Source organism: Neolamprologus brichardi, chromosome 3, assembly GCF_056152115.1.
Source record: "Neolamprologus brichardi isolate AB-2024 chromosome 3, ASM5615211v1, whole genome shotgun sequence".
Taxonomy (NCBI): Eukaryota; Metazoa; Chordata; class Actinopteri; order Cichliformes; family Cichlidae; genus Neolamprologus; species Neolamprologus brichardi.
The window spans coordinates 45,649,723-45,662,897 of NC_142106.1; the positions used below are offsets into that span (position 1 = coordinate 45,649,723).

The window sequence follows — 13,175 nt, forward strand, 5'->3', positions numbered from 1 at the left end:
CACGTTCAATCAGAACCATTTTCCAACATCTTTCAGCAGATGTTTTTACAAATTGCCCTAGTTTGTTTCTGAGTACTCCAGAGCCATGCCTGCACTTTTCAGAGATCTAAAGTAATAATCATACTGTGAAACTTTATCTTAGCCCAGGTCTAGTAAAAGCCATTGATTTGCGGACGTGTCAAATGTTTTGGATAGTGTGCACTTTTATATCGTGTGTCAAGGGTGCACTAAGCAATAAGCTGCATATAAAAGAATTTATTGTTTTCATTTTATATTTTAATACATTTATACACTTTGGCTGTTTGGTTTTTGGTAATGCTTACTGAAGTCACTAATGTTATCACAAGCAGTGTCCTTGAAAATATAAAGAATACTTAGCTGCTGTTTACTACTACCTTGGGATCAGCAGGTAAAGAAAGGGGATTGTGTCGGTATGGCGTGTGCTTCCAGGAAGCACATAAACTGTGGTGGGCGTACGTGAGTGACAGTCCTCAGCGGAGGATGCTGTTTAGCATGCCATTCAAACACCACAGAGGTGGCTGGAAAGTGAACACTTCCATCTGATGAGAGTATGGATCTCCGTTTAATGAACAAGGAATAGCGTGAGAGAAGGAAATTGGTAGAAAAAAACAATGAGGATGACACAAATTTTTCTATCTACCCTCCAAATGTGGTTAATGTGTTAATGTTGGTGCCCTGAGATGACTGATGACGCTTCGAATGTTTTGAGTTGCTGAAGAAAGGTCTGGACTGCAGGCAGGCTATGAAGTCATGTTGTTTTAATAGCTGCAGTGTGTGAATTTAGAATTGTCTTGCTGGCCTTTCCCGGTGCTCCACTGCACTGCTGCTTTGCACATGTGCAAGCTGCCAATTCCATAGGCACTGATGCACCGCCATACCATCAGGATTCAGAACTGAGTGCTGATAACAAGCTGGGTGACCTCTCTCTTCCTGAGCATCCATATTTTCCAAAACAAATTTCAAATTGAATCCTTTTTAGATAACTGAACAGTTTTCCACTTTGCCTCAGTCCATTTTAAATGACCTTTGGCCCAAAGACAATACAACCATTTCTTCATTATTTTCATATATTTTCTCTTTTTCATATTTTTACATTCAGGAAAATTATTCTGAAATCGTCAAGATTTTGTAGATGCTGTTTTTTAATCTCTTTTTAAACTTAGTTATGTTACTGTCTAGTTGCTAGTTCACCTTAATAGTGGCACAATGTTCTCCAGCTTACTTTTCCAGCAACCTTTTGCCCAGTCCAAACTTTTTTGAGACACGTTGCTGCTGTCAAATTCAAAATCTGCTAATATATCGCCTGAAACTGTGAACTCTCTCAATTTAAACATTTGATATTTTTTCACATTTTTTTGTTGTGACTAAACCACAAGTTTGTGAGATTTGGAAAACGTTGCTTTCTGTTTTTATTGTTTACATTATCGAGTGTCACAGAGCTGATTAGGAGATTACATTCTGCTTACATTTTATTTGGGGTTATTTGTTCACATGGTTCAATTGCATTAAAGTTCCATTAAAGTCTTTATTTGTTTTTAACATGATCTTTGTCCAAATTATGTGGTGTAGTGTATTGTAGTATAGAGTAGTGTAGTGTTGGTCAGACTTTGCATCATCCAGTCACCTTCAACTGCTGCAAGCTTATTTTCTGGCCTTCACAGTGCCAGATCTTACACTCTGCAACAACTGTCAGTTAGTCTTGTTCCAGCCCTTAGCAGCCCTGAGATTCTGATAACCCTGTATAACCCTGCTTTTCCTCCTTCCAGTTCCACCTCCAGCCGCATCCTTGCCCCTCTGCCATTGGCTATGCTAGCCAGTGGCAGAGGGTAAAGTTAGCCTGAGTTAGCATTTTAGCCTAACTTCAGCCATAACCAATAAATTGTCTTGTTGCAGCAAATCAGTCTTGGTCTCTGTTCTACATTTGGGCTGTTTTAGTTTGGTCCCGATAAGAGCAAAAAAAATCACGAGGTAGAAGAGAGCAGGAGGTGACAGCAGCTGGCTCATGCAGGGCTCCGCATGGAGAAGGGGAATGAGAAGAGGTCAAAAAAACAACAAACGGGAACAAGAGCATTTGGGATAAGATGCAAACGTGACTCCTCCTAATGACAGAATTATTACCCTGCTCCATCTGCCATTCAATCAAAACCACCAGCCATTCTCCAAACTATGCCCGTTCCGTTAGGCACTCCCATCTGTACTCACCAAAACTAAGGATGCAATCAAATGCTCAAGGATAAAAACTCGTAGTTTGGACTGAGATGTTGTCACGTTCACAGTGTGTGTGGAGCAATGCTGCTTTTGGTTGTGGTAAATTTGTTTTGTGCTTCAATATTAATGTGAGATGGAGCGTTTTTCTTGTGTCTGTTGTTTCTGGATATCTTAAAGTGATCAGTAATTTATTTTTTCTGCCATGCTGCTGCCTCTCTTTCAACAACTTGCTAGTGAAAGTCATTAAAACCCCAGTCGGGATCTGGCATGTTGGGAGTCTGACATCGAAGACTTGTGCAGATTTAACATGATGTGTGTATGTGGCTTTTGCGTCCTGCAATTTGGAAGAAATCTTTTACATTTTTCTATTTTACTTTTTAATACAATACCTTGGAATCACTGTGTCCTTTTGATTATCTTTTGGCTACATTTTGTTATCTGCACACCTGTCTCTTAATCTTTCATTTGCACAGGCTGTGAGGATGCCAATGACACCTTGTTTTCTTTTTTTTGTCTTTTTCTGTCTGTTTTACCTCTTCTTTGCCTTCTTTTGTGTTCCTTTTCCATAAAATTGTACCACTGCTTTTTGCTCGGCTAAGCTGGATGAGGTCGGGGTGGGAGGTGGGGGGATGTATTTGAATGATTTGGTATGCAGCGACAGCACCATTCTGTTTCATTGCAGGAGCCTTCGCCTTATCTCCTTAATGGATTATGAGCAAGGGAACAAAAACAGAAGGAGGCAGAGTGAGAATGATTGAACTCCCTGCAAAAGGCCGGCAGGAAACGGACTGAAGCCAGATAAATAAAACACTCTGCCTGTATATTTCTTCTTCCCCTGAATCACAGATGTTATTAAGAAAGAGGACAATAGGAACAGCTTGTAGTGAAGAGTCATTTGAGCTTCTGTAGGCTTTGCCTTCTGATTTGTCTGCCTGCTGGTTGGTAGTGTAGATGTGTATGTGCATAGACTAACAGCTAGCCACTTTTGACTATAAACACTTTTTTGTTGTCCGATGTGTCTTCAAGAAAAAGCAGAAACCAAACGTTTAGAAAACTTTAGCTGTCAAGCGCTTCAGTTAGTCACTCTTTGTGCTTAAAATTGTTACACAGACAACATTTGCTGTTCGTGCAAGCTGTCGCGGCTGAGATTAGTTCTGCTTTAATGGTTGTTGCTCTTATTTGGTACTGCTAGAGTTCTAAATCTGTGTTTTAGCACATTATTTATTTGGGCGGTTAGGTGAAAAATTGTACTGAGACTGAATGATTGCTATTTAAATGTATTCTGAGTATGATCTGCAATAACAGACACTTTTAGGAAATCATTCAATGTGCAGAATACCAGCATGTCATAGAATGCATGGATCAGATCACTGCTGCTAACTGGGACTTGAACTTTTGTTTGTTTGCCAGAGGCTGATATTAAAACCAGAAAGAAAGAAAGTGTACTTTATTGATCCCCGTGGGGAAATTCCTCTCTGCATTTAACCCATTCACTCAGTGGGCAGCTATTGGGCGCCCGGGGAGCAGTGTGTAGGGACGATACCTTGCTCAGGGGTACCTCAGAGTAGCTGTTCAGGGGAATCGAACCCCCAACCTTCCGATCATAGGGCCACCACTCTACCTACTGAGCTATCCCTGCTCAAGAAGTAATGTTTAACAGTTAAAAGCTGTTGCTCTTTGTTCCCTCGATCATAAATTGTTATTTATATTAAGCTGTTTGCTGATAACACCAAAAGTCTTATGCTTGAAGTGGTATTGATCAAGAAAAGACGAAGATGAAATGATTCGACCTTCTGGGTCTTCTAGTTCAACAGACATAGTGCTGTTTGTATTCCGTGCAGCCTGGGGTTAAATCCAATTTGCTGTAGCTGTTTAGTGTATGTGGGAATAAACTCTGCTTGAGGCCATAGCGCTTCAGTCTTTTCAGTTTTATTTATCTGACTGACATGGTTTACTTCCAAGAATTCTATTGAAAAACCTGCTGCTCTATGTGTGCAGCTGATGACCACTGTCAGCTGATAGGAAGCTTACAACAGCTCTTTCCTGTTTTTCCTTTTTTGTCACGCTTTTTCCCTTATAACCACCAGTTCGATAGCTTTCCCCAAACAGGAACTATATAGTAGCTAAAAAGAGTGGGGATGTTAAAATGTTTCAATTGGTCACCATCTGTCCACCACTGTACAATTACTAATAATAATGCATATACTTTATACTGTGTCCATATACATTTATATTTCTCCTCTATAGTCTTTATTTTGCCTGCGAGGTTCCTGTCAATAACTAAAAAATGCAAGCAACTGCTTCCTGAATGACACTCTTGTGCTGCTCATAAACACCAACTCCATCCATAGAGTCTTTGACTCTAGCTGACAGCGATATTTCTTGGTCTTCTCTGCAGCCTCGGTAAGGTTAGCGTACACATGAACTGCCTGCTGGAGGTTCTGGTTAGAGAAGTAGAAGAAGAACTACTGACATTAGCTGTAGTCCAAGATTAAAGAGTTGGAGTACATCCTGCTGTGGAAGTAAAGTCTATGTATGGAAAAGTTTGAAGTTCACTAAATATGTTCATCCAGTTGTGAAAACCATGAATTGTAAAACTGCTTTTCCGTGTTTGTAACTTCATCTAGTTTAGGCAACAACCTTTGACAGGTGGACAATGTTCAGGTTGTTGCTTATTTTAAAGACAGCTGGAAGCACGTTGTTGTCTTTATGTGGGGGCAGGTACTCTTTCTGGGATTGTATTCTCAACAGTTTTCTGTGTGTGTGTTCATGGCGTTGAATAATAATAGAGTATCTGGAACTGATCTCTGTGACTATGGCTTTTTGAAAGTTGCATAATGTAAGATTTATATTAGCTACTAGCACCAGCAGGAGCTCATTGTCTCTGTTGAATCTATTGAAATGCGTGTTTGGCTAGACGTTTGCTTGGTAGCCTACAGCCAGCTTAATAACTGCTTCCAAATGGTGTTCTGATAATATCTACCCACATTAGGGTGCAGAGAACGTTTGATCCTGTAGCATGTTTCCAGATTTATCTTTGACCTCCTCTGTGTGAACCTTGCAAAGCTGTTTGTGTGTGTGAGTGTGTGTCTGGTTTGAGTACAGTTGGATATGAGATACCAGGTTCAAGCCTTTTCTGCCAAACAGTTCTCTGTGTGTTCCATAAGTACTCCAAAGGAAAAAAAAGCATTTGTGAGAGCAATAGCCTTCGGGGGTTGCGCCAAATAAAAATGCTTTTTTTTCTAACCCCCCCACCCGCCCACACACCTCACTCAAGAAGTGTTTGCTCGTTTTCCGTTACTATTCGCTCTTTCTCTCTATCTTTCTCTCTCTTTCTCGTTTTTTACCTTTGATTTGAACTCTGACATCCAAGTCTGCCCCAGGATGTCTGTCACAAACTGCAGTCCAACGTTGTGACAATGCTTTTTTTCTTCCCGTGCCTTTTATGACCTTCTTTTCTTCCTCTTTCTGTTCTTTTTTTCTGTTTTTTCCCTTTCAAGGTCTGGCGCACCTGACGTTAAACGACCAAGGTATGGGTTCATTCCTTTTTTATTTTGGTTCTGTTTTTAGAGGAACTGACTCAGCCCTCTTTGCCCCAAAACTACTGCTTTCTCTCACAGTTTCCTCCTCTGCTTTTTACCTTCCCTCTGTGCCATATCCCTCCATTTCCCCCCAAATCCTCCTCTTTGGCTTTTAATCTTTTGCATCATTCTCCCCTGTTGCTTTGTCACATTTTACTTTTTCTTTTTTGACTTTTGGTTATGCCTCCTGCTTCTCCTTCCTCTCCCTGCTGCCATATCTTTGTGCTTTTTCGTGACCGCCACCAATACGTGTCCCACCCTTTTGTCCTGTCCTATGGCTCACGTCCTGGACCTTCACCTCTGACCACCTTTGACCCCGACGACCTGACCCCGGGGCTGAAGGTAACACTTTTCTGCTATCCCTTTTCTTTGGGTTTAAACAAGAATAATTTAACAAAACAAAAGGAAGAAAAAAATCCTGCTGATTCTATTGGAAATGTGTTTGTTGGTCAAAATTACAACAGCAAAATGTGTCCACACTCTCATTCACTAACACTTCAAGGTGAAAGTGTTGTCGAATGTGCAGAGTTTCTCTTCACCACTCTGCTGACATTCCCATTGTTTGGCACTCAGATGTTTTAAAGGGCAAACAGTTCAAGTTCTGATGATTCTTGAATTGTCATTGTTATTCTGTTTTGAGCCAATGTGTTTGTAATTGTTTTGACACTGCTATGAACACTGGATGTTATTGATGTTATTGACTGCAATGTATACACTGACCTGCATATGTCACACACCAGCTGTTTAACCTCTGCACACCACACTTTTCTCCCTCAGTGTCTGCAAATTTTCCAGAAAGGTGTTTAATTCATGATCAAAGGTTAAATCGGAATATTTGATTGCAATTTGTGCAGCCAACATCCCTTTTAAACTACACTTAGCGGATGTTCATTAGTTCCTCAATTGTATTCATCTGACCTCCAATCTTCATAAAAAAGTGTTAAGCAAAGCCGCAAGAAAGAAAAAATGAACAAGTGCAATGCATGTTCTGACCATTTCTGGGGTGGAGACGTTGCTTTCTTCTATCGTGGAAGTCCATGTTTCAAGCAGGCTTGAACTCCTTCCCTTTCTTTTTACTGTCCTGTATTGATACAGAAGAAATGAGAGACATGATCAAGGTTGTTAAAAATGTCAAATAGGCTTTAGATTTCATCTTACCTAATATAACATTGTTTGATGATTTGAACCAAAGTCATAGCATTCATCATTTCTGGATTTTTGCTTCACAAAGCTGAGATTAGGCCTTATATAATAATGATGTGAAAAGATTACATAACTGTACCAGCTGTATTAAAGATTGATGCTGAAAATCAAAACACACTTTAAACAGACATTTAGTTTGCATTAGATGTGCGCAGATTGATTCACTATGGAGGGCAAAAGACAAATGCTTTTTTTGATCACTGCTCATCATCAATCAGAAGAAGAGAATCTGCTTGTTATTCAGCCCACGTGTTTCCTTTTCCATGTGCTGATTCTGACAAAACTTTAAAAAACAAAACAAAACAAAGAGCTCCATTCCGTTGCTCGGCCATCTCTACATGCTGCTTCTATTTCTGCAGACCTTGCATCTCCAAAGTGTCAAGAAATGTTTTGAATGGAGTTATTCCTCATCTTAACTTAACTGCATAGTTAATATGTGGTGGTGTTTCACATTACAACGTTAAATGAACCGTGTTAACCCCACAAGACCACCCAGTAATACATTGTGCCTTATTTAGTAACAGGGACATACCTTTGAAGAGATATACTGGGCCAAAGTTTGTTGATCGGGAACTACAGAGCAATGGAGATGCAAGGATATTGTTGGTGACAACATTCAATTCAATTCAATTCAATTCAATTTTATTTATATAGCGCCAAATCACAACAAATGTCGCCTCAAGGCATGCATACTTTGTGCTGGCATGGCCCCATTTGTTAACTAAAAGGGATGCACCAATGAACTTCTGTTCTGATTAGATGCACATACCTTTTCTTAAGGTATCTTCCAGTACTAAGTGTGAAGTTTGAGGCAACAGTGCTAACCAGTGCACCATTGTTCCATAGAATTTGAAGGATTATAATGATTACTCAGACACATGTGGCAGATTCTATAACAAACAAACATCAGGGCTAAGAAAATGCACAAAAACCCATTTCTACTTAATTCTGTGTTAATAACTATAACTGATTATTAATCAAATTGATTGTAATATTATCTACAGTTGATAATGAAGAACCATAAAAAGTGTAGTATGTGTAGTATCTGATGTTATGTTACAGTTATTTCACCCTTAAAATACATGAATGATGGTCTAACTCACACATTGATAACCAAATACTCCACTGTGTCTCTTTAAATAGATTATGATCATCCTGTGAAAGACAACAAGACCTGTGGAAAACAATCAAACAAAAAAATTTTGTGGAAGTCTAGTCTTAGTTATGTAAAGAAACAACTGCTCTGAAAATAAATTGATGTTTACATTAATATTTGTATTCTACTTTCAGTAATTCTTTAATTAACAAATTAATAAAACAAACTTTGGTTGAGCGTTATCAGTAAATGCATTCAACATAACAGGCAATAATAAAACAATCTGAGTAATGTAGAGTTCCCCTTAATCACATGCGAAATGCAGATTTAGCCCAGCAAATATAGACTTAAATGTAATTCCTGCAGAATAAACTTAAAAAGACTGACTTGCTTCTAGTTTACAAGAATAATGCAACCACAGAATGCTAAACACATCTTAAGCTAGAAAGACCTGCTGTGTATTTGGTCTGAAACAGCAAATCTACTCCTTTATGCATTTAAATGACAGAAAGTCCACAAGTGTACACAATGAAGTGAAATAATAACCGACCTTGTGCCACGTGCTAATGAGATCCAAAAAAAAAAGGTTCACTCTTTTGGAAGAAGCTTTTTCATGTATCATTCTTCCTTCAGACAAACTCTCTTCCTGCTACTGCTTGTGCTCTATCCGGTCGTTAAGTCTGACGTCACTAGCCGTGTCTGGGCCTAAACTCCGCTGCAGGTCAATTTATCAAACGATCACTATGGCATTACTGTCTAAAGTCTTTCATCTTCAATAAAATGATCAGCGTTCTGCTCTACCAGGTGTAACAATTGAGTTTAACATCCAGGCATCTATGAAAACGGAATTTATAACATTTAACGGAGTTAGAAGTTAGCAGGAAGTTAGCTCGCTAGCTTCTATCTAAATACAATATAGCATGTCCTGACTGCGGGGTTTTGGAAACAAATTAAAATGTTATCACTTCCAACATAAATGAAGACAGAAAACTAAACAGCAGTGACGTTTGTAGGGTTACTGAAGTTTGGCTAGCTGGTATATAATGATGTGCTACGTGACCGCTAGCGACACAGCTATGTTAGCATAATATAAACAAGCTAACTCTTTTTCCACTCGATAAAAGTTAACGTGAGTGTTCTCGGTGGTCAGGAACAAATGTAATCGCATGGCAGGATGCTGTAAAAGGACCAAACTTCATCAAGGAGAACAACTGAGATAATCCATCCACAATACGAGGTTAGTCATTCATATACTGCTGCATGGGCTGGGCTGTAGTTACATCCTAAGGTTTTAAAAACTGAGCTTAAATAAATGATTAGCGGTAATAAAAGCCGAGGGAGGTCAACAGTGATCACTGACTGTTTTAGGAGCTTTTTGAGATTAAATAGAAGAAAATACAAAACATTAAACATGTTAACAACACAAAAGCCAAAATTAAATGCAGACTACTTTAGGCCCGGAAGTAGGATTCGTCACGTCATCACTTAACGACCGGATTGGAATTAAAAGCATCACACTTAATGAAGAGTTAACAGGGTAAGCAATAAACCATGCTAATACATACAACATAATTTGTTGTTGTTTTTTTAGGGGAAATGTATATGTTAATTTGTTTTTTTATGTTTCTTCATTTGAATTATAAGTGAATACTACAGTGATAGTACGTAAATGATCTTTACCATGGTTTTTTGTGTTTCTTGAAATCATCATACTTTTTGTGGAGTCTGATGCTTTTATTTTCAAAGGGAGATGGTAGTAGGAAAAAAAAGGTTTGTTATCACAAGCAATAGCAAGTAACATGGTTAGGCTTTCTCACAGTTCTTCTGTGTTTTTAAGTGAGTGTTTGAAAGTCTGTGCTTCCTATTATGCAAATGAAAGCTGCTGCTGCTGCAGCTAGAATGAAATTCTTCCAAACTGCTACTCAATCCTGCCAATATCTAATGTAGTAAGTCCATTCAACTGAACTGAATGGACTGCCTTAGATCAGCCTGATCCAGCTTTTAGAGTCTGGGCCTCAAATGCAACACTGAACATTCAATCTCCAGTCAACCACTTCAGAGGAAAACTGGGCACACCCAAAGGCGCTGGATCTTATTCATTGTTTTAGAAAAGCAGGGGTTTGGAAATGTTGAATTTCAACTTTGAAAAAAAAAAAGATCTACGTAAATAATCTGGGAAACAAATACAATTGACTGATACAGAGATCCTAATGCATACACTAAAAACATCTTAAAATTAAAACACATATGCCCGTAAACACATTTTGTATAAGTGTGTTTGTCTGTGCACATGCACATGTACCCTAACCATGCAGATCTGGATTTTTTAAATTTTATTTCTTTTAAGAAAAAATTTGGTCAGTTCTTACGATCAGAGGCAAGTGCCACAGTGGTCATATAACCAGGCCAAGAAAATCAATGTCCATCTTCTCTCAAACCCAAGGCTGTCCTTCACAGCTGCTGGAAGGACAAACCCCAGCTTTTAGTCAGTGCCGATCTTTATCTGCCTGCCTATAAGGCTGCTGTCAGCTCCACACATATATGGCTGCATATTTGTAAACTAAAACATAACATTTCCTTTTGATTTAATCATTTAAATATAAACAGAAGAACAGAAGTCAAATTTATGGAGTATACAATGATTAAACATTAAAAAAATACAATAATACAAATTGTTTTGTCATCCTGAAGACACAACTGATTGACTGATTAAACGTCAGAGAAGGTACAGTAGATGTGCATGTACATATCTCTGTATGTGTAAGTGTATATCTACCATGAAAGGACACGCACTTTCCTGAACGAATTATCTAAAGCATTTAGTTTTTCCGCTGGAAACTTTATTTGCTTTGTGACACCTCTGCTATCCAATTAATGAACTATCACATTACTGCCACATGAAACAGCTGATGCTGTGCCCCCTGCGACCCTAAGGCTTACAGCAGATCTCTAAAGCAATAGAAAGACTACTAACAACAGCTATAGTCCAAGATAGTGGTGAAATCAAAATTGATACAACAGAAATTTGACCGGTTAAACACAAGATTGGAAGCTCCTGGAAAACCGATTAACAGCAACTAAACTCAAGGGAACATTGTCCACTAGCAACTTTATCATAAATGGCTTCTCTCAAAACAAACAAAACAATTGCTGAAATGAGTGACTCCACATGCTTGGGTGGCTGTTTGTCTCCTCATGAAGGGAAGACGTTTGTAATCGCTCTGTCTGTTTGACAGCAGTCTAGCATCAATAGTTTTCAAGATCTCATCTGTCTGTTGGTAGATACCAATAACAACTCAAGCTGATTTAATCTGAGGGAAAATCAGGTCAAGGTTACACTAAATGTCAACATCAGTAAAAACATTATATTAAAATTTTTTGACCATCTTCAAATTTCACAACAATTATACTAGGCATGTGGGGATAGGTTGGCCAAGCGTTTGACCTTGACCTTCATTATTCAAATTCAATCATATGGATAAAAACATTAAATACACCATTTTATTCAGACACAAATGTGTTGGTAAAAGCAGCCCAAACTGCTTTTTGCATATAAAACAAAAAAGTTAAATAAAATAAAATAAACCATAAAAGTTTTAGTGTGGCGCTTTGGGGGTGTCAACCTCTCTGAGTGCAAAATAAAAGCATCTCTTCCATTATTACAAGACCTCCTTAAGGTAAAAGATTGTTTATTATAATATTTATTTTCATTTTTCCTGCAGTGTATAAAAATTGGTGTATTTCAAAAATAAAACTATGAAGACACTCAAAATAAATTTCCTGTGGTGGGAAACTATTTTGTGCAACTTTTTTGTATTTACAGTTTTGAGGGATAAGCCTCTTAAATTTCTCTAACAAGAAATATATTTTAAAAAAACAAAAACGATTTAAAAAATTTTGTAGTTTATTGCACTTTTTTGCAATTTATGTAATTACTATGCACTTAATGCAGACATATTATTAAAATTTGGGCTATAATGGTTGTATTGATGTATATCAACTTGAAATGCTCCCAAAAATGGCACTACAGCATGAAAAAATATAATATAAGCTCTGGCAGACTTGGTTCTATGGTAGGTCTTAAAGGGTTAACAAGTTTCACAAGTATATGTATTGCCTAAATCGAACTAAATTTGGGCCAATTTTTTGATCTTTCAATTTTGTGGTCCAGGCGATGTCCTTCATCTCCACATTTGAATGGAATCTATCTCCTGTGCTTCTACCTTAAATGAAGCAGCTAATTGTTCTCTTTAATAGCTTTGTTTCTTGCCACGATTAAAATTAATAACAAAATTATATTTCACCATCCTATGTGATGATGAACTGGACAAAATTATCTTATAGAGCTACGTGATTTATTTGCAGTGAGTTTTGTTTTGTCACATAAAGGTACTTATGAAAATAAATGAAAAAAAAAAATCATTTAATCTGTTTTGGTGAAACAGAGTTGTACATTTTTGTTCATTATGATACATGGTTCATAATGAAATTCTGATTTTTAAAAATAGGGAGGCAGCCCAAACAAATTAATCATAAAAACTTTTAAAACTAGTTTATTTCAAGCACACTGTGGTCTGACTTGATCCAGATATTTATATTACATTACCTTGAAATAATTTCTTCACAAATGCAGAAATCTAACCGTATTTGGGACCAAAACATTCACAGCTGATCCTTTGGGTTGTGCAGATAGCGGAGTGGGGTTCCCGTGGATCAGCCTTGTTCCAGGGCATCCCACCAATGCATGACTGGATTGAGATCTGGGGAATTTAAAAGGGCCCAGTCAGTCCCATAAGCTGGATAAATGTTAGAAATGTCCTTTTATTTTATTTGAAATAATACATTCCACTCTAGCAACAACGTTAACTTATTCTATGAGTCTATTCCCACTTTTGATATCCACAACTTAATAATTTAACGTAAAAATAAACAACAATGATTCGTTATATGCATGGTTAGATTTGTCTCATGAAAGTTTTATAACAATATAAACAGTCCAATTCAGTGAGCAGTTTATCCTAACTAGCATTTAAATATAGATGTACCCAATTTTTTTGGTCCAGAAG

The 13,175-nt window shown here is 37.8% G+C and overlaps 1 protein-coding gene across 7 annotated transcripts in view; it reads left to right on the forward strand.

The window, feature by feature from the left end:
• nrxn2b (neurexin 2b) overlaps nt 1-13,175 on the forward strand; it is a 739,753-nt gene that overhangs the window by 180,936 nt on the left and 545,642 nt on the right. For 6 of the 7 annotated variants that reach the window (XM_035912885.2, XM_035912888.2, XM_035912887.2 and 3 more), the window contains exon 4: nt 5,730-5,759. The exons of the other annotated variant lie outside the window; for it this stretch is intronic. In XM_035912885.2, the coding sequence (XP_035768778.1) occupies nt 5,730-5,759 (30 nt within the window). The remainder of the gene's footprint in view (nt 1-5,729; nt 5,760-13,175) is intronic. 7 annotated transcript variants of the gene reach the window in all.